The sequence below is a fragment of the Salvelinus sp. IW2-2015 genome, linkage group LG2 (assembly GCF_002910315.2).
Source record: "Salvelinus sp. IW2-2015 linkage group LG2, ASM291031v2, whole genome shotgun sequence".
Lineage (NCBI taxonomy): Eukaryota > Metazoa > Chordata > Actinopteri > Salmoniformes > Salmonidae > Salvelinus > Salvelinus sp. IW2-2015.
Genome location: NC_036839.1, coordinates 20,154,849 through 20,175,961, shown reverse-complemented (window position 1 = coordinate 20,175,961; position 21,113 = coordinate 20,154,849). Strand labels below are relative to the sequence as shown.

Here is a 21,113-nt window from a genome sequence, read left to right as displayed (position 1 = left end):
TAAATCACTTTATTAACTGGTTCCCATGCATTTAAATTAATAGTTCTGTTACGGAACAGTATGGATCACTTGTGTTCCAGGTTCTGTTTCTGTTCCTTGAAAATGTTTATTTTTTGGTTCTGGAAAAAATTGGTTGAGGTTAGAAAAAGGGTTAGCTCAAATGCTCTCCTAACCTTGAACCATGAACTGCCATTGCTGGGCCTCCATCAGCAGAGATCTCCTTTTGCTCCTTTTTTTTCTGGTACATAAACAATTAATGAACTAAGACCAGACCCAGTTGCTAATGCATTGGTGCATATGGGAGAGCCACCCCTTAAGCAGACCGGAACTGTTAACAAGTTCTGTTCATTTATCCACTATCTTTGTCCATCTTCCTCTCTATTGCTTTTATCGGCTGTAACCGAATTAAAACTAGCCTACTAATAAAAAATGTGCGCACTAAGCTGCACATTAATACAGAATCGTGAAGTTCACACTCCAGAACGAATGGAGGCGATGATGCACTACCAGTTGGTTTGGCTGTGTCAAAAAAAGCTATCGAAGAAAAACTATTGTCGTTTCCGGTACGTGCCGCGCATGCGTCCATTCGGGTCTTGGTGTGCTGTGTGAAAGCTGGAGAGCTATGGCGGCGTGCCGGGGATCCTCTTCAAAATGGTTTTTCACCCGGGAGCAAATCGAAGCCACGCCGTCCCGCCGTTCGGGAGTGGATCCGGACAGGGAGCTATCTTACCGACAGCAGGCGGCTAACCTCATTCAAGATATGGGCCAGAGACTCAACGTGTATCCTTTATAAACAAGCTTTCAGTCATCAGATGTCGAAGGAAGGAGGATTTACATAGCGCTCTTTGTAGGCCCGTGTCTGGGGCACGCGCTAGAGGCAGGTTATGTTCGACATTATTTTGTCATAGTAGAACATTTCAAATGTGCCAGTGTGGTGTAGGTTATTACCCATCCAAGTTTGACTAACAAACATCAACCAACATTCAACATGAAGGGCATCTCTCTAGCGCTGGTTAGCAAACTAGCAATGCTAGCAGCTAACTAGCCCACTACTTGTTAGTTACCATAACTGAAATGTTAGTTAGCTAACGCCGATGTTTAATGATGAATCATAGTTCCTTCGCTTAGACAAGTGATAGTTGCACTAGTCAGTAGTCAGCTATAGTAGAGCTATAGTAGCATTGAACGGTCCTGTCAAGCTACCTAGTTCGTTGTGACTAAGTTGCTTAGTTAGTTAGCGCGAACAAGTTCAATCAGGTAAAGCAGAACGTGCATTGTTGTATTTGTCAATTTCATTTGCTCGGTTGCCATATTAGTATTTTGCTTACTGGATAAAATGTATCTAACTGCTGTACCTTAACTAATAGGTCGCTAGTATCTAGCCGGCATTGTCAACACAACGTGGATCAAATGATTAGGAGTTGCCACATCTCATTGACTTGATTTAATTAAGTAACTAATGGCTTACCCCATGGATAACAATGGCTGCGTTTATACAGGCATCCCAATTGTGATTGGTCAAAAGATAAATCAGTGGGGGAAAAGAMCACATCAGATTTTAAAGCTGATCTGATTGGTACAAGGACCAATTGGTGAAAAAATATCACAATTGGACTGATTGTAAACGCAACTGTGATCTGTTGACTAAAATACATAATTTTAGCTAGTTGATGAAACATCGTAAGTTGAAATATATTTGAATTCCTTAACCCATTTTCTCCAGCTCACAACTTACAATAAATACAGCAATTGTTTACATGCATAGATTTTATATGTTCCACTCTTTCACCAAATTCCACAGAAATGTAAGTATTTTTTTTCCTCCATTATTTATAGTCAGTCTGACTGTCTGTTTTCTCCATACAGACAATTTGCTACATGTTTACATATTAATATATTCAAATCAATTTATTTTGTTACAGACAATTTCTCCAACCACCTTATTCCTAGCTGCGAAAGTTGAAGAGCAACCTCGGAAACTTGAGCATGTTATTAAAGTTGCCCATGCTTGTCTAAACCCTCAAGAGACCCCGCTTGATACAAAGAGTAATGTAAGTCTGGGTAGTATGGGTATTGTAGGTTTTATTTTCCCTTCCCACCTCCCTACTTGTCCCATTTTGTCAATGGCTTGAACACTTTCTTTTGTGTGATTATATTGAGGTTTGAGTGTAAAGGTTTATACAAAGTGTTAGTATACACTGAGTATACAAAACAATAAGAATATCGGCTCTTTCCATGAGACTGACTAGTGAATCCAGGTGAAAGCTATAGTCCCTTATTGATGTCAGCTCAATATTAGTTAGGTGTTCCTAATGTTTGGTATACTCGGTGTATATTCTCCTTTGTCACCAGAGGGTAAGTCTAGATTGACAATATTCCGGGTTTGTCAGACTGATGTCTCAGTCCAGTCTCAGCAAGATCTTAGTGCTCATATTATTCCTAGTAGCGAGACTGAGTTGAAACCACTGACACTAAGAAAACAATACTGTTACAGTTTGGAATTGAGCTTTGAAATAGAGGTATGGATAAGACACATTACACATGTCATGTAATGATTGTCTATTGAACTTCAGGCATACCTCCAGCAAGCTCAAGAGCTGGTGATACTTGAAACCATAGTGCTGCAGACTTTAGGTAAGTAAAGTCTGACTGAGTGAGCATTTAGTGAGAGCTTGATCTTGTCTACAAAGTGTTTGAATATTATGTTTGTATATTCTGTTGGTTCATTGCTGCCAGGCATTGGTGAATTTCKATTTTTCAGACTGTTTTAAATTAGGTTTGTCATAGTAACATGTTGATCATTCCTCAATGCCATAATTCTATTGTACCCGCYCAGGTCAAAATGTTCTTCTGTTATGATGAATTTCAGATCTTGGCAAACAGCAGTCCCAACCAAGCATGTTCCAATCTGTGGTCTCTATGACTACGAAATACTCTAATTATGTGGCCACCATCTGGCCATTTTGATTATACAACACCAATATACTCGCCCTTATTTGGATGGAAAGAAATGAGAACTCCTTTTCATAGTCCACATGTTATCCTGACTGTGCTCTTGTGATAAAGAATAGAGGGGAAGAACCATAGAACATTACTTTAATACATTTCATCTACAAACTGCTACTGTTGAAACTCACCTGTCATGTATTTTGTTACAGGATTTGAAATAACTATTGAACATCCACACACTGATGTGGTGAAATGTTCCCAGCTAGTGAGAGGTAGAGGCTTCTTTCTTTGCTCTTTCATGCCCTCTAGCCCACCCAACCTCTAATGTGGGTGGGAGGGAAGATAATGCTGACATAATGATTGTGCAACAAGTCATTGTTGACCTTAGAGTTCACAAAACATGATGTACAATTTGTGAACTTCTAATAATAACCCTTACCGGAGCTTACTGGTTGGCAAAAACTTACCCTCTTTTTCTTTCACTTGCAGCAAGCAAGGATCTGGCACAGACTTCCTATTTCATGGCTACCAACAGGTTGTTATCCTGACCCTCCTTTGTTGCACTGTGACTACTGCACACTATAGCTTCCTTTAATGCAGGGTACCCTTTCAGTGTCCAACGGCCCTCTATGCGCCGGTGGCTAGTGGGACGCCAGCCCCCTCCTTGCCCCCCGGGTTGGGGGCGTTTGGCGGTACCGGCCCCGGTTGCAGTGCGGTGTATTGTACAAGGGACCAGAGTTGGCACAGTAGGGTTGAATGCACAATGTGAAGTGTAGTGGTGCGCTAGAACCTCACGTTTGCTCGGTTACAAAAGTGCATATGTCTAAAAAGACACTTTGGTAGCCTGAATAGCAGCTAAAGATTACACAGATGTAAACATAACGTAGAAGTCATCCCGGTAAGTACCAATACCCTATTTTCTTTTTATTTGTATTTTTCCAATTTCACAAAATAGTTTTATTTAAGTATTTTCTTAAGTTTAAAATTTTTAAGTCAGTTAACCAAATACTTTTTCGTGGAATGATATCATAAACAGTGCATTCGGAATGTATGCAGACCCCTTGACTTTTCCCACATTTTGTTACATTACAGCCTTATTCTAAAGTGGATGAAATTWATTTTTTCCCTCATCAATCTACACACAAAACTCCACAAGGATAAAAGCTGAAACCGGGTTTTAGACATTTTTGCAAACATAATAATAATAAAAATTGTATATCACATTTACTTAAGTAATCAGACCCTTTACTCAGGACTGTGTTGAAGCACCTTTGGCGGTGATTACATCCTTGAGTCTTCTTGGGTATGATGCTACAAGCTTGTCACACCTGTATTTGGGGAGTTTCTCCAATTCTCCGCAGATCCTCTCAAGCTATGTCAGGTTGGATGGGGAGCGTCGCTGCACATCTATTTTCATGTCTCTCCAGAGATGTTTGATCAGGTTCAAGTCTGGGCTCTGGCTGTGCCACTCAAGGACATTCAGAGATTTGTCCCGAAGCCATGCCTGCGTTGTCTTGGCTGTGTGCTTAGGGTTGTTGTCCTGTTGGAAGGTGAACCTTCGCCCCCAGTCTGAAGTCCTGAGCGCTCTGACGCAGGTTTTCACCAAGAATCTCTCTGTACTCCATTKATCTTTCCCTCGATCCTGACTAGTCTCCCTGTCCCTGACGCTGAAAAACACCTCCACATCATGATGCTGCCACCACCGTGCTTCACCGTAGGAATGTTGCCAGGTTCCCTCCAGATGTGACACTTGGTGTTCAGGCCAAAGAGAGGAACTCTATAGCTCTGTCAGTGACCATCGGGTTCTTGGTCACCTCCTTGACCAAGGCCCTTTTCCCCCAATTGCTCTGTTTGGCTGGGCAGCCAGCTCTCGGAAGAGTCTTGGTGGTTCCAGACTTCTTCAATTTTTAAGAATGATTGAGGCCACTTTGTTCTTGGGGACCTTCAATGATGCAGTAATTGTTTTGGGAACCCTTCCCCAGATCTGTGCCTCGGCACAATCCGGTCTCTGAGCTCTTCGGACAATTCCTTCAACCTCATGGCTTGGTTTTTGCTCAGACATGCACTGTCAGCTGCGGGACCTTTTATATAGACTGGTGTGTGCCTTTCCAAATCATGTCCAATCAATTGAATTGACTACAGGTGGACTCCAATCAAGTTGTAGAAACATCTCAAGGATGATCAATGGAAACAGGATGAACCTGAGCTCAATTTTGAGTCTCATAGCTAGGGGTCTGAATACTTATGTAAATAAGGTATTTCTGTTTTAAATTAATGAATTTGCTGAAATTTCTAAACCTGTTTTTGCTTTGTCATTGTAATATTGTGTGTAGATAGAGGTAAAACAACATGATTTAATCCATTTTAGGAAAAGTCTGTAACGTAACAATGTGGAAAGGGTCAAGTGGTCTGAATACTTCCCGAATGCGCTGTTTTGTATATAAAACAGAAATGGAAGTGCCAATTTTACATTTCTGATGTTAACCCATTAAGGACCTGCTCAAATGGCAAGTTTTTATTAGATTTAAAGAGAAGAATTCATGTTTTCATACACCATTGCATTGTAAAATACTGATTTGGTGCCACATCTGCCCATTATCATACGTATTATTCTTGGTTTCTGGCTCTTCGCGTACAAACAACCTTTCACAGTTCATGTTCTGCAAATTCTCGTAGAACTAGGTCCTTAAAGGGTTACTTTTAACATGACATGTTGGGTTGGGATTTAAATATAGCCTTTTTGTTTCCAACTGTTGAATGCCCTCAAAACAAACTACAGTGTCTGGACGTAGATTTTGATAGTTGCTTTTTTGTTAGGCCTAGTCTTAATTAAAGTGTTGTAATTCAGCAATCGTATGGATATATATATATATATATATATATATTTTTTTTTTATAGAAACAAATATCAAAGAGCCAAAGACAACGTTGTGTTCCAAAAGCGGCCTGTTCGGCTGGGTTTGACACGTTAGAACTGTAGAGGCTTATAGACAGTGAACAAGGAGAATAGGAGGTTGCCGCTGTGCCTGAGACATCGCTGTAATTCGAGGATAAATGGCTTCTTAATGCCTGAACTGAACCCAATAACCAGCCACAGCAAGTAGGAGCATAGAAATATAATCGACTTGAATGGGAATGTCTGTTTTAGAATCCAAACCATAGAAATACTAAGGTTAGTCACCATGGTGAATTCTGGAACTTCTAATCTGTTGTTTTTCAGGATTGTGTGCGCACTAGGCTCAGGCAGCGCAGTCATACAGGAGATGGACAAAAAAATTCCATAATATGCGTTYTGTCTAGCGTCCAGGCATTGTACTTGTTGTGACACAAGGTTACCATCCAGCTTTTACCACGGTCTTTCAAATGGTAGGCTACCTAGCTCTCTGTGCTAGAAAATATTGTTACGGTTCAGTATTGTAGCTCGATCTAGTTCTCTATTACTCAGGTTCTTTAGAACTCAAACCAACTTGGACTAGAGTTGACCAGAAGGCATTTCTATGCATGTCTCACCATAACCAGTTAGTCATGAGTGATGAATGCAGAATGAGTGTCTGTTTGAATTAACTTGAGTTTACTTTGCCATAAAATGTTCACCTTGTGTGTTATTTATTGGTGGTTGATGTTTCAATGAAGGGTGAAATTCGGTCACTTTCCCCACACAAAAAAACATACTAGTCATCTTTTTAATTAGAATTGAAGTTATTGCTATATCTGCAGCTCCTTGTGGTAAACACTAGGATGGTAGCCACAATGTGAAACTGACTCATGATCTATTCTGCATGTCAGTCATTGTTTGTTATTTTGGTAAGTGTGCAACTGTGTCAATCTGTGTCTAACATTTCTTTTATAATGATTCTTATTCTTCTCTAATACTATGTTTTACCTCAGCCCTAAGCACCTGTTACTAACGTTGTTCCCCCCTCCCCTCTTTGTTTTTTCTTCCCTCTCGTCCATGTGACCCGTTGTGCTCCGGCCTCTCTTCACGCAGCCTCCACCTCACCACCTTCTGCCTGCAACACAAGCCCACAGTAATCGCCTGCGTCTGCATCCACCTGGCCTGTAAATGGTCCAACTGGGAGATCCCTGTCTCCACTGATGGGAAACACTGGTGGGAGTACGTGGACAACTCTGTCACACTGGAGCTTCTCGATGGTGAGGATTTGATTCTGGTTCATGCTCATAGTCGAAAAGCCACAGTTACATTGTGGTTTAGTTTAGAAGAATAGTTTGTTTTCGTCAATGAGAAATGTTTGCGATATGTCATTCCTATGAATTAGGTGTTAAAACCAAGTGTGATCTTTCCTTGTCTTCAGAACTGACGCATGAGTTCCTTCAGATTCTGGAYAAGACACCGAGCAGGTTGAAGAGGATACGAAATTGGAGGGTAAGCTTCGGTTTTTCACCAGTGAATCATTAAGACCTCTTACTCACGTTAAACACTGTAGAGCGTCTTGTGTCTGCTGGTTCAAATTCAGTGTAGTTTTATTGCTGTACAGTTTTATATAATGCCCTTTGCAAAATCGCCTCCTCACGCCATCTTTCTCTCTTCTCCCACTTGCCAGACCACGCAAGCTGCCAAGAAGACCAAGGGAGATGGCTCTCAGGCAAACGACCCCTACCCAGGACCCTCCCTGGTCCACGAACATTCCCTGGGAGATGCCATCCCTGGGGTCTCCAACTCAGCCTTCTCCAAAGCCGCTTCATCGTTCCCTGTCCCTCTGCCAGGGCACGCCAGTGGGCCCCTCTCCCTGGACTCTATCGCGTCCATGCAGGGCAGCTCCTACACCTTCACAGCCCCCAGCGACTGGCCCCAGGATACGGGGGGTCGCTTGGAGGGAGGAAGCTATTCCCTCAAAACAGATGCACTTGGCCTCCAGCAGGGTGCTCCAATGAACCCGAACAGACCAGATAAGACAGTAGAGTTCAACACTACTAAACATGAACACAAGGTTGGGTCGGGAGGGGGTGTGGGGAAGCAACAGCAGCCAGTTTTCCCTCCACCGCCCCCGCCGGCTCAGAAAATGTCCCTGGACAAGTATAGAGAGAAGCACGCTGCTGAGCTGGCGGTGCAGCATAAACGCAGGGCAGAGCAGCAGAGTTTTGAGCCTGAGGGCAGGGACTCATATATACCCTCTGTCCAATCAGACCACAGGAAACTTATGCAGCTCCACCCTAACCCTGGGAGCAGCAGCAGCACCACTGCCTCCCCTCTTAAAATGAAGCTGGCCACGCCAGGCCAGGACAAGGTCCCCTCTGACAAACGGGACAAGGGGGGCTCACTCAAACTCCGCCTTCCAGTTCCTTCTCAGGGGGGCGTGGCCAGCAAAGAGGAGCTGAAGATGAAAATCAAGGTGTCCTCGGAGCGCCACAGCTCTTCTGATGAGGGCGGGGCCAAGAGCAAACATTCCAGCCCGCTCGTGAGCAAGGAGAAGCACCGGGAACACTCAACCCACCGCCACCACCACAAGCAGCACGGCCACTCTCACCTTCATGCAGCACAGCACAGTGGCAACGGCCGAGGGGTCCCCGAGGGGCCAGTGGGGGCCGGGCCAGCCGTCCTCCGGAGACCCCTAGGGCTGGGGGGTGTTGAGGGGGTGGCGGGCATGGCCCCTAGCTCTGGTTCCAGCTCCTCCCGCAAGAGGGGGCACCCACACGTCGCAAGCCACAACCACCACTCCTCCAAAACGAGCAAAAGCTCCAAGGGCGGCGCAGGTAGTTCCTCCTCCTCTCATTGTTCCTCTGTTCAGCTGCAGTCACAATGTGTGTCGTCTCAGTCACAGTGTGTGTCGTCTCAGTCACAGTGTGTGTCGTCTCAGTCACAGTGTGTGTCGTCTCAGTCACAGTGTGTGTCGTCTCAGTCACAGCTCTGGTTTTAACCTTCCCTTCCCCCCTCCTCCCCCTGTCACATACCAGGTGGGCTACGAACATCTCAACGCCCTAGTGAAACTGGACAAGAAGCCAGTGGAGAGCCGCAGTCTTGAGGGAGCCGGACGGACGTTTGCTGCCAGCGGGCAGACTACAAACACTTTTGACATGCTCGATTCTCTCAAGTGCCCAAGGAATTAACTCATGAACCCTTTGTAGCAAAGCATAGGAAGGTAAAGTAAAAAATATAACGGAAAGTGTAGGACATCTCAACGGTTGAGGCAAAAAGAGAGAAATGAATGCTTCCTGATCATCTGATCTTTTGGAAGTGCTGGTATAGTCCTGCCCCTTTCAATGTGTAATTGCTGCTTTGTCCTCCATATTCTCAAGATGGGTCTTGGAATGCGGACGTGTGTGAGTGTTAGGGGGTCATCCGAGTTTAAATCTCCATGTTCGGAGGGGGGGGAAGTATAAATACTGAAAATGCACGAAAGGTGCAATTTCTAATAGTTTCTTTTAAATAATAATTTAAACAGCATTGCCACAGCTGTTATCCATTCTGGTGAGAAAACATGTCAAGTAGCCCTCTGTTGTGGCAGGAGGGGGCTTAACTCAGACAGAAGTAAAGGCAGGCCAAACATGGCTGCCAATGGAAGTTGGATTTTTAGTTGTTTATTTCTCTTGAATTAGTTTTTCCTTTTTTATGCTGAATACTGTATGTAGGATCTGCATGCAATCATCAAAGGGATAACGCAGAAAGCTGACCGCTGTTTACAGAAAGTAAAGATAAATGTACATACATTTTTGTATGTTTAAAAAGCTATACCATAAATACTCAGGTTTGGAGCTGCTTGTAACTATAACAAGATATATATATTGGGGAAAAATACTATTGTAACTTGATGTAGGAGTCCTATCATCGGTGATTCTGACTGCCGCATTCCTGTGTTGTGCTTAGAGCCTGTACTACACATGGCTGGCACCCAGGAGATGGCACTTGAACTTCGACCTTTCCAACTCAGCCAATCCAGACCCTACAAACAGTACCAACCACCTGGCATGTTGTCAGAGGCCATGCAATTTATACACTTATTTTATTTTTGGACTTCCAAGATTACCTTAAGCTGGATGCCAAAGGCTTTGCCTCACAAAAAAACTAAAGACATACATGAGAAGAGGACAATAATAATAGTGCTATAACGGTTACATGCCTAACCTTTGCTGTGAAGAGCATTTACACAAATTGTTACTTGGCTTGACGCTGTAGCCCATAGATACAAAGCTGTAGGTAAGTAATATAGTATTGTTTATGTCTGGTGAAAGAAAACAACAGCAGAAAAGTAGCCTGGGTGCCAGTCTTTCTGCTCTCTTGCTAACTCCTTATGTAATATGGCTTGACAATATGGCTTGACAATGGAGTAGGCAAGAGCACAAACCGATCTGGGACCAGGCTAGCAGTAAAGGCTGTAGGGCTTAACGTTCCATCAGTGTTGATACAGTACGGTGGCTTGTATGCTGTTTGTTCTCTAACGGGTCAGTTTCCTAATATATGGAGTATATCGTTCTCAATTCTGGACACACATTAGTAACTGTTCTTTGACTGGTTAGTCCTTTATTTCAGTGTGCAGACAGTTTGTATTGAGGCCAAGATGGTATATTTCCCCAGTAATGATAGTGATTATACTCTTGGGCACAGACATTATTACAGTGGTTTGGTCTCAACAAGAAGGCAAATGCAAACCTTGACATCCATTTTTGTTTTTTTTGTTCTACAAATAAATCTTACGGTTACCACTACCTTAAAACATGACCTATGTTGTATGATTGGTATTTACTGTATGCTATATGAAAAGTATGGATGCAATATGTTTGACAAATGCTCTTTGTATCAAAGGTGCCCCAAATATTCAAGGAATTATTTGTGTAATAGTCTAGGGAAAGTATCTAAGTTTCAAGCAATACATTTGAAAGTGAATTTAAATATACAATTTGGACTTGTTATATAAATGATTGATAGGTGTTCCTGATTGGCACTTCTGGCGCTATTTCCTAACAGCTTTGAGTGTAGGTCCTAAACTAAGATCATTGTTAGGAATGAACGGGTGGTCCAATAGTTGTTCTGCAGACGGGCGCTGTTTCTGGTCACTGCAAAGAGGACAAAATAATATGTTATTCAACTTGGATGCCCTTTTATTATCATGATTTACTGACTGTTGGTGAGTTGTCACATTTATCTTTGACTTAGTAATTGTTAATCTAATTAAGTTACTGAAATGTTAATCCACACTGTTTTACTTAAGTCTTCGTAGCGTTCTATATAAACCCAGAGTGTAGACCCCAATCCTCATATTTGGAGACCACGTTCAAGGTAAGGAAACATCCAGTCATTTAGTTGAACTATGCCTTTAAAAATATTATATATAGTACAGAATTGTAAATCAACTCACTTGGTCAGACAGACTTGAACAAAATCCCTGGCGTCCTCTGAGAACCTGTCAGGCAGCGAGGGCATCAGGCCTCGCCTCGCCCCGATGTAGAACAGCGCTGCCATCTTGTCCATGTGTGACAGCGGCGGCTTCCCCGTGGCCATTTCAAACACTGTGCACCCCACGCTCCAGATGTCCGACTTCCTGCCGTGACCCGTCTCGTTGATTACCTCTGGCGCCATCCAATAGGGCGTGCCGTGCACCGATTTCAGGAGGTCACTGTGACTGTGTGTGTGAGTGAGGCAACTCAAACGGCGGGCGCAGCCGAAGTCTATCAACTTGACTACTCCCGTAGGCATCAACATCACATTGTTCCCCTTCAGGTCCCTGTGGATGACCCTGTTGAGGTGCAGGTAGGACACCCCCTCCAGGATCTGACGGGTGTACAGGGCCAGGACGCGCTCCGGAAGGGGACCAAAGCGGTGGAGCACGCTGGCGATGGAGCCTCCCGGGACATACTCCATGAAGATGCTGACTATGTGGTCCCGCAGAGAGGTGCCCAGAAATCCCACAATGTTGCCGTGATGGAGGTTCTTTAAGAGGTCTACTTCCTCCTGTAGGCGGTTGTACTCCTTGTCTGCGGTTTCGAGGTCTGAGGCGTCCAGGGCCACCTGTTTTACGGCTATCAGCTGACCTTGGCTGGTCAGTCCACAGAACACCTAAAAACAGCGTAAATATGAAGTTTTAAAATTCCTATTACAGACAGGCTCAGGTGCTAATTTGAGACCCTAGAGATTAGCTCAACTGTTTAATTTGAATGTATAAGATGAAGATAGCCTTGTTTTGATATGGAATTATACAACTATAGCAAGGTTTGGGTGTTGGCATGATTGGATCTCTTTACTGTGATGTAACTTTTCCTTTTCTCCAAGGCAATTGAGAAGCTGACATATACTCACAGTTCCATAAGCTCCTCTGCCCAGCACTTCTCCTTTCCTCCAGGTGATGGCATCATCCACTACCAACCCAGACCCACTGAGCACTTCTCCAGGTGATGTAAAATCCTAATGGACAACCGCACAGGGTAGGAAGTTACACACACACACACACATAACCACGCGTATGTGTGTGTGTATATATGATTAGCTGTAATTGGTGTAGGTACTCTAGTGCCAACTTACCCCCAGTAATGACTTCTCACATCTCAGCTCAGAATCGTTTCTAAATTCCCTCTGGTCTGAGTCATAGTTGTTTTCTGGACATACACCATCTCTCTCATCCAGTGATATCAGCTCTTCTGCCAGACAACGGAGCAGGTCATCGGTCAGTGGTCCCTCCCCCACGTCATCCAGAAACTTCTGGAACACAGGGGACACTGTCCTGCTGTCACAGCTACCCGAGGTCCAGGTGTTGATCTTAGGCTGCACTGGGCAATCGGATGGGGTGGATGAATGGTCAAAGTGATTTGCCTTGTTTTTCTCATTTTCTGACATGTTGTTCCCCATGGGTCCCCTATTGTGCAGCACATGGAGGTGATCATCATCTGGGTCCGAATGAGATGTGAGTTTAGTCTTTGTCTGACTGGGAGAGGTTTTGTCTCTCAGCCGGTTGTGAGAGATTAGTGGGTTTGGCGCATGGCTGGACATAGACAGCACTTCTTCTATCACTGACAGTGACAACTGGTCCAGCTCCTGAAACTCTGGTGTGCTGGGAGAGAGGGTCTCTTCTCCATCTTTACCGAGGACCAGCTCAGTCTTAGTCTGGATGTGGATTTGCCAGTCGAGCCCAGAAATAACCACCACGTCGTCTTTGTCATCCGTGATGGCGATAGGCATCAGATGCGACTTTCCCCTGGATATAGGCCTAATAGCCCTGTTCTTCCTCTGTTTGGCCTTGTCCACTGGGCTTCGCCTCACTCTTCTGCTCTCTAGTGGTTTAGGGCATTTGTGTTTGGTCCTGTGGGTTTGGGTCTTCCTAGATGGGGCAGACAGGACCTGCCTGGTCCTCTCACATGAACTGGAAACTCTTATGTTGTCAAACACCGGGCCGGCAAACATCTCATAGATGACTGGTCCCTCCTCATCCCTGGTGTTGATTTCCTGGAAGATATCACTATACGTGATGTAGTCCACGGCTGACTTGGCCCTCAGGGTCCCCAGTTGTGACCCAGTCTTGGCTTGTCTGGCACTTTTCGGTTCCCTCTGCTGAATATGTTTCTGACAAGGGACTTTTATTTTAAGTGCCTTTTTGTCGTTGTTCAGCCTTTTGCAGCTTGGATGTACGGGCTCTGTAACCCTCGTTCTGACAGAGGTTGAGTCTGTGCTTTTCTGACCAGTCTTTGTAGAGATTATCCCACTGACGATGAGATCAGGAGGTTTTCTGACTTTGCCTTTGACTTGTGAAGGAATGGGTGAAGTCCTCAGGTTGCTTTTGGACTTGCTGTTCCCCCGAATGTGATCTTTGTGTGCCAAGACGTTGAAAGACTGATTGGTTTGGACACTAGTGCTGCCTCTTCTCTCTTTGTTCTTGGCAGGCTTGATAGGTTTGATCTTTTTCTCTGTAGGAGGGTTTAATTCAGGTAGTGTGACATTCACAGTAGAAGGAAGACATTGATACTTGGTGTTATCCACAACACTAGTCTTTGCATTGTCATCAACTTGAATCTCTTTGTTTCCATTTCTTTTAGATGCAAAGGGGCATGTGGTAGTTGGCTCAGTACTTGTGGTCTCTTTTGAGAGACCCCCTGAGCACATCACCTTTGTCCATTCCACTGCCACAACCTCACCCTCACAGTCCCTCTCAAAGCATGAAGTGCTGTTAACATCTTTGAAATTTGTCAAATCGGGGTTAAGTTGGTGCCTCAACTCAATCATTGCTTTGTACCCTCTCCCTCCAGGGTCAGATTTGATAGATACTCCTTCCTTGTTATCCCTAGGAAAGGCACCCTGATGTCTTGTCGACTCCCTATTCCTATGGTTTGCATTATCCTCACTGTAATCTCCAACATTAAACTTTCCAGATGAGTCTAGATCCAACTGCAACCTTCCCTCAAAAGTCTCTCCAGCGTGTTGTTTTGCTGTAGTCTCTCGTATGTCTCTATTGTCATCCACCTCTACCTCCAAGTCGATGGAGGATTGGCTACTGAAGCTGCTCTCCTCGCTGCCCCCCCTGGTGCCTGAGGACCCTCTGGGGCTCACCCTGGTCCTGGCCAGCCTCTCCCTCCTCAGCCTGGAGGTCAGGGAGGACATGGAGGTCAGGGGCATCAGGGGCACGAGGCTGATGGGCTTTAGGGGAGAAGGGTGCTTCAGGCCGGGCAGCACTCCTCCGTTTCTATGCCTCCCCTCCAGAGGGGCTAACAGCTTGGGGGTCCTGATGGGGCCTGGAAGCAGGGAAGGGAAGGAGCCCTGGACAGAGATGATAGGAAAAGGTGAATAAATAGCAGATTGCAGGTGGTTTTACAAACTAAGGAAGCTGTATGAAAATGTGATGTACGAATAAAACATGATTTATTTGAGTTGACCTACCTTTCGACCACTGCTTTTTTTCTCCGTTTCACCACACCCAAGCCCTGCAAGACAAGAACATGCCAAGCTTTACAAACATAAAATGATGCAACTAATTTCCTCAACAGAGTACTTCTCTAAACACATTCATGAGCATGAGCATGACCTTTACCTAAACAAATGAATCAACAACATGCTGACCATATACTGTCCTCTAAGCCTTTAGCAGACACATCATTATTATATTACTAACTGTTCTGGATGTGAACTCGGGCCTGGACCAGAGAGCTGGAGTCCAGGAGAGGTTCCAATAGACCGGGGGCAGATTGGCTCAGCTGGGCTGGGTGAGGGGCCACCGGGCTGGGGGCCACAGCCTCACATCTGAGCCTGGGGGGAACAGGCAGGCAGGATGAGCTTCCTGTGGTCTTCAATAGCCCCGGTGTAGGATCCAGTTTGTCTAAGTGTCTGGCTCTGAACCACAGACTGGGTAGAGACGAACCTTGACTGAAGAGAGAACAAATTAGATTTGAGAATAAATCCTTTGCACCTCACAATGCTCTTCACAGGTAATCTTGGTCAAATAATTTGGTTCATTAAAATCATCTATAATTCACAAAGCCTGGAGCTGAGAAGTAGGGTAACCTTATATCATTTCCTAATAATGAACACTGTCCCTCCCTTTCAATTGCACTTTCTCTGTTCTGTGTGGACGCAGGACAGAGGGCACAGCAGAAGGACGCTGGCCAGGGGCTGATGCTGTAAAGTGAGAACTTTTCAAAGGGGTTTATTTTCCCAGGATCCCTTTGGACCTCTTTCAGCAGTAAGAGCCCTACAGACAATGATCTGTTTCAGAAAGCAAAGTAGACTCTCCCTCAGTTTCTCCCTCCCTCTGTTTCTCTCGGTCTCCCTCTGTTCTCTGTTTGGGAAGATTGGCATGCCCTTGACATGATGACTGCTGGCCTGACTGTAACTGGACACCTCTTATTCTGTATTTATGTAAGTGACAGGGAGGTGTGGAAGAGGGATGGGGGGGTGAAGTACACACGAGGAGGGACTAGCATACGGTGGATTTGTTTGTTCATGTGTGTGAGAGTGCTTGTTAATAGCAAGGATGTGTGCATAAGTGTTTGTGTGTGTGTATGAACAGGTGTTGGTGTTTGGGTGTGTTCCTGACTGTCAATTTGCTCTGTGGTTACTGTATTGTTGTATTAATTTATAGCCGTTCTAATTAACATGGAGCGTGTGTGCATGCCCACCTGCTACCCTTCCCCAGATCTTGGTAGGCTTGCCTCATGTCCATCAGGGCATCAATGGCGCTCTGGAAGGAGAGGGAGAGCCCCTTATCTACAGGACCCAACACAGCCTGAGGTCAGTAGGGGTTGATGTACCTTTCACACACAGCAGGGACATTACTGCTACTGTGTGTCAACAGCTAAAGTCCCAAGCCAACAGTGAATGGTTCCTCTGTTACACGTAGGATAGCATTTGGTATCACAACAGTCCACTGACAAATCCTATTTTTTCCTTCCAGTTAACCATTATTTAACTAGTCAGTTCAGAACAAATTCTTATTTACAATGACGGCCAAACCCGGACGACGCTGGGCCAATTGTGCGCCGCCTTATGGGACTCCCAATCACGGCCGGATGTGATACAGCCTGGATTCGAACCAGGGACTGTAGTGACGCCTCTTGCACTGAGATGCAGTGCATTAGACCGCTGCGCCACTCGGGAGCCCAGATGCTCCACCATGACACTGTTTATGATAAACTCAGTAGGATTTCACCAAGATCAAAATTAACCAATAATACAATTATCACTGCATAATGCCAAACATTTTACACTATTTACACATTGTTTTTACACACAACTGTTTCTATACACAGCCTATGTGCAGAAAACTACAAATTACATTTAGCATTTACAGTACTTTCCAAACAAAGTGGTTGGAGAACAACATAAGAAACAAAAGACGTTACCTGTTTGAGCCAGTTAGTCCAATCTACCCTCATCTCAGCCCACTCAGATTATATGACAGATTGAGAGGGGCTGTACACCTCTCACTCGCTCGCTCTCGTTTTCGCTCTCTGAGTTACTCTGTTCTGTTGTGTGTGTCTGACAGGAGTCAGGAAGGTTTCCAGCTGGGAGTCTGTATTGTGTCTCCCTGAGGGGAGTGATTTAGCACACTGACCCAATCAGCTTGTGCCATGGCAGGGCTGGCCTTTGTGGCTGTCTCTTTGTGGGATAGGCCCAGTGTGTGAAGAGAGGGGAAGGGTGTGTTTGGGAAGAGGGGGTGGTCTTGTGTAGAGCCAACAGGGCACACAGACCAGAGACACAAGGAGTCACTGTCCAAGACCCTACCTACTGTAGGTGAGAGTGCACAATAGGGAAATACAGCTTACCTTGTTTGATGGCTTTATGATGGGCGGATAAAGGAACGTACTCTGGAGACTCCAGCAAATCCTACAATGGGAAAATAAGAATGATCATAAGTAGCCTTAAACCCTGTGGCATTTGGCATGAATCCACAAAAATATCTATGAGATAACTGTCCTAAGTGCAGTTAGGAGGACGATGGTGACTGTTCTTGTAGCTAGTGGTTATGTTCAACTGACATTTCTCAGAGCCTATAACGAATTAGAATGGTAAACATCTGATTAACAACTCCACCCCATTTAATTTCCCTGGGGGGGCCCTAAAATATAATATAGCTTCACGTTAGTGCCCAGTCTGCTATGTTTGTGTGCCCCTGGGATAGCCTCTTTCAACCATCTGCTTTTCCGCTATTCAATAAGTGGGCTGGGTCATTAGACACCTGACAGTAGCCAGCTGCGCTCCCTGCCCTTGTCTCACCTGTTAAGACCACTTCAAAGCAAAGTCAGGATATAGCTAAGAGTCAGCTAGTCAGAACACGGACTCCCCACCAGCCAATTACACTGATGTAACTCAGGTCTCTGGTGAATTGGGCCCCATTGCTTTAAGGGAAGAGCCACTATGGATTAAGCCTTTTAATTGATTAAGGATATTTGGGCATTATTTGGTTAAGTAATAAATAATGCATTTGAGACAGAAGCTATGGTGTAGTAATTTTTTGGGGATGCAATACAACTAACTTGTCTTGTAATATATTTGATGATCTTAAAATGTGTTAACAGATAGTGAACAAAATCACATTATGAAGTAGGTCTCCACAAAATGATAGACTTGTACACTTCTTACATAACTGTACGACCGGACGATCACTTACCTCTGTGCTGGCAGCAGTCTGAATGAGGACATTTTGGGTCAGAGAGGGAGAGGGGCTGGGGGAGTTTGTTGCTCTCAGCTCATCGGTCAGAGAGGGAGAGGGGCTGGGGGAGTTTGTTGCTCTCAGCTCATCGGTCAGAGAGGGAGAGGGGCTGGGGGAGTTTACTCTCAGCTCATCAGGGTGGAAGCACTGCAGGTCCAGGGGCGTGGGCGCTGTTTGTTGACCAGGGCAGAATGAGACAGAGGTGTGGAGTTAGTGGAGTCAGTGAGCACAAGAGGAAACAAGGCCCTCTCACACACTCAGCCCCTCAGGAATTCACCAGGATTTCCCATATGAGTGCTGGTTTTGACCACTCCTCCAAGCTCAGGAAAACATTTGATTACGCAAGTACACACTGCACGGATCGACTAAATCAATACTATTCACCACAGTAGGTTCGTGGCACCTTAATTGGGGAGAAGGGGCTCATGGTAATGGCTGGAGCGGAATAAGTTGAATGGTATCAGAGACATYGTTTCCATGTGTTTGATGCCATTCCATTTGTGCTGTTTCTGCCATTATTATGAGCAGTTCTCCCCTCAGCAGCCGCCTGTGCTATACACTAAGCTAATAGATAAGTCAAATCTGTATTGCGTTTCTGTCAGGATTGATTTGAAAAAATCTACTTTAGAGGAAAACTTTAAAGGCATCATGTTGTACATGACCTGAGTGCTGTGATGTCATAAGAATGCACTGCCACAAACAAGCAGACTTGGTGTGGTACTAGTATGTGTATAACAAACAGATCACATGGTTTGTACTTGGATAGAGAAGTATTTCCCTGGAATATCCTCAAAAGTAAACAGAGAATATATCAAACCATACCAAAAATCTGGGTTGTGTTATGTTGGATTTGTCTGAACATCATGGTTGAAAGTCATGTCACGTAATTACACAGCAATAACTGTAGTAACAACATTGTCTGACCATCTTGGTTGAAAGTCATGTTATACCTGGCTGTCTGAGGGACTCAACCATCATGTGGATGAGTTCGTCTTTCAGGGGGCTCTCTATCTGAGCAGCATAGTGGAGAGCAGAACAGCCGTTGACATCACACACCCCCAGGTCACTGTTTGGAAAGAGGGAGAATAATTAACATAATTTATAGAGCGGAAGGCAGCGTATAGACCAATAAAAATGCAGGGGCAATGTGAAAAAGTATTTGTGAGTGGAACAAGGAAGTTGTTAGCTTGGGAGGTGGAATATATTATTATGTTGTAAGATTGTAATAAAATTGTATTGCAGTATCAAGGTCATTTTGCAATTAGGTTCTGTAATAATGTAATGTTTTAGGCTGTTGTAATAACAAAACCAAAGCGATATTGTCATTGCTGCAGGTTTCCTTACGCTGAGAGAGACAGCAGTTCCCTGACCACCTCCACAGGTCTGTATTCCCATGGCAACCGGACGTCCAGCTCCTCAAACAGGTCGACGTCCCTCACAGCCAGCATTAGAGGGGTCAGCCCGTCGCGGTTCTGAGTGTTCACGTCCACTAGGTCAGTCTGGGCCTGCAACACACACAGACATAGAGATATAGGCTCAGCACTGGTGCCTGAGAGTTACACATTACGAACAAAGATAGGTCAAATGAGAATTGTCCTGGAGATGATTACAGATGAAATGCTCATAGCTGCTTCGGCTGCATCCACACAATGCTGTCCTTTGTGCTAATCTAAACTCTAGCCTACCCCGTTGTTAGACAAGCACCTGATGCTGTGTGTCACAATTCCAGTTACACAATGTAAAGGGCGTTGGGAGTGGTGGCAGTGACTGTGTGCGCGCTTGGTGTGTGCTTGTGTGCGTGTGTGTGTGTGGTCTATGGTGAGGCGTTGTAAAGGAGTTTTGGGGGAAGGCGGACTTACCAGGAGGTGCTGCAGGGAGTGGAGGTCTCCCTGCCAGGCAGCCTGGAGGAGCTGGGTCTGGTGGGGCAGAGCCCTGGACATGGCTGATAACAGCACCTCCTGGAGGACTGGAAGACTCACATGCAGTGGTGTCTGGTTGCTATGGTTGCACAGAGTCACATCGGCTCCTCTTTTCAGAAGGAAGTGTACAACCTGACAACAAAATTTACATTAAAATACCCCCACCCCTCCTATGTTTTATTGGTAGGGTAGGGTTAATGACATGCTTTGGTCCCCTATTTCAAAATGGCAAGGGTCAAGTAAATGATAGCCAGCATAATAGTATGGGGTTTATTGCATGTTTTCTCCGTGTACATAGTACAATGCCATGTTTTGCTATGGCAACAGTGAAATCTGTTAAATCATACAGAGTCAAAACAAAAGCCAGAAAGACCCAACTCCTGGGACACATGCAATCAATTGTTTCCCTGTGGCCTTAGACACACTACTAACAAAGTCATGTGGTTGTTTTGATAGTGCATGTCCAGAGAATGATCATGGGTCTTCACCCCCCCCCCCCCCCCCGTCAATGTCACATGACACCATGTTATTGTTATTGCGAATAAAAATACAACTGATGAGTAATGTCACTGTAACGCTGAGAGGAATAAATAGTGTAGAATTTTTCGTCTGTCATCACCTGTGTTTAAATGGATTATTCACATCCTCACAGTATGTTAAACTGTTTTTGATTTAAATATTCCTTCATTCACACAGTGATGCTTTTGTTGAATATAGATTACAATGTGCAAGACTAATAAACATGCAACCACATAAACAGAACAAAGTCTGTATAAAGCATATCAGTCATGCTGTGTTTCCATTCAAATATATAGGCTTATTCACTAACAATAAGAATACTAATCACATCTTATCAGTTCAGTCAAAGGGTCTCTGAAGCAGACTAACATACTAGACAGACCTCCCCCTAAACCAAATTCCCCTCCCCAATGGTGCTTACCTCAGTCAAGCCCCTCTGGCATGCAGTGATAAGGGGAGTACAGCCCCCCTCCATGCGGGGAACATCCACCTCCTCCCAGGGACAATCTCCCAGCTCCTCCAGCCCCAGGCCTACCACCTCCAGCTCTCCCCTCAGCACCTCAATACCAGCCCCCAGACCCCTTCTCTCACTATTCTCCATCATCCACAAGGGTCCTGTTGGCATGAATAGAAGCCAGAAGGAT

At 44.8% G+C, this 21,113-nt stretch overlaps 2 protein-coding genes across 4 annotated transcripts; one reads left to right on the top strand and one right to left on the bottom strand.

Annotated features, from left to right (window-relative positions):
* The first annotated feature begins 568 nt into the window (after positions 1-568).
* Positions 569-10,623, top strand: LOC111976577 (cyclin-T2). Of its 2 annotated transcripts, XM_024005522.2 has the most exons (10): positions 572-780; positions 1,724-1,805; positions 1,923-2,051; positions 2,574-2,634; positions 3,159-3,221; positions 3,439-3,484; positions 6,937-7,100; positions 7,262-7,332; positions 7,511-8,660; positions 8,862-10,623. In XM_024005522.2, the coding sequence occupies exons 1-10, from the start codon at positions 623-625 to the stop codon at positions 8,927-8,929; spliced, it is 1,992 nt and encodes a 663-aa protein (XP_023861290.1). In that variant the 5' UTR covers positions 572-622; the 3' UTR covers positions 8,930-10,623. The 2 variants fall into 2 exon arrangements, 1 of the variants encoding a protein (XP_023861290.1); XR_002878942.2 differs by lacking the exons at positions 7,262-7,332; positions 7,511-8,660; positions 8,862-10,623 and having other exon boundaries at positions 569-780; positions 3,439-3,847; positions 6,937-7,026.
* map3k19 (mitogen-activated protein kinase kinase kinase 19) lies at positions 10,400-20,079 on the bottom strand. 2 transcript variants are annotated; one of them, XM_024005498.2, is made up of 12 exons: positions 19,891-20,079; positions 19,376-19,536; positions 18,982-19,097; positions 17,990-18,201; positions 17,145-17,205; positions 15,999-16,086; positions 14,996-15,246; positions 14,764-14,807; positions 12,421-14,643; positions 12,199-12,303; positions 11,261-11,958; positions 10,400-10,958 (listed from the first exon to the last, which is right to left on the bottom strand). In XM_024005498.2, the coding sequence occupies exons 1-12, from the start codon at positions 19,969-19,971 to the stop codon at positions 10,856-10,858; spliced, it is 4,143 nt and encodes a 1,380-aa protein (XP_023861266.1). In that variant the 5' UTR covers positions 19,972-20,079; the 3' UTR covers positions 10,400-10,855. The 2 variants fall into 2 exon arrangements, with proteins under 2 accessions (XP_023861266.1, XP_023861276.1); XM_024005508.2 differs by lacking the exons at positions 17,145-17,205; positions 17,990-18,201; positions 18,982-19,097; positions 19,376-19,536; positions 19,891-20,079 and adding an exon at positions 16,722-16,939.
* Positions 20,080-21,113: the final 1,034 nt, after the last annotated feature.

Coding starts and splice junctions, on each gene's coding strand:
- map3k19 (XM_024005498.2), bottom strand. CDS start 19,971: ATGTCCAGGGCTCTGCCCCACCAGACCCAGCTCCTCCAGGCTGCCTGG. Junction 17,206..17,989: donor AGACTGCTGCCAGCACAGAG/GTAAGTGATCGT, acceptor TTCCCATTGTAG/GATTTGCTGGAGTCTCCAGA. Junction 14,808..14,995: donor CCGAGTTCACATCCAGAACA/GTTAGTAATATA, acceptor CTTGTCTTGCAG/GGCTTGGGTGTGGTGAAACG.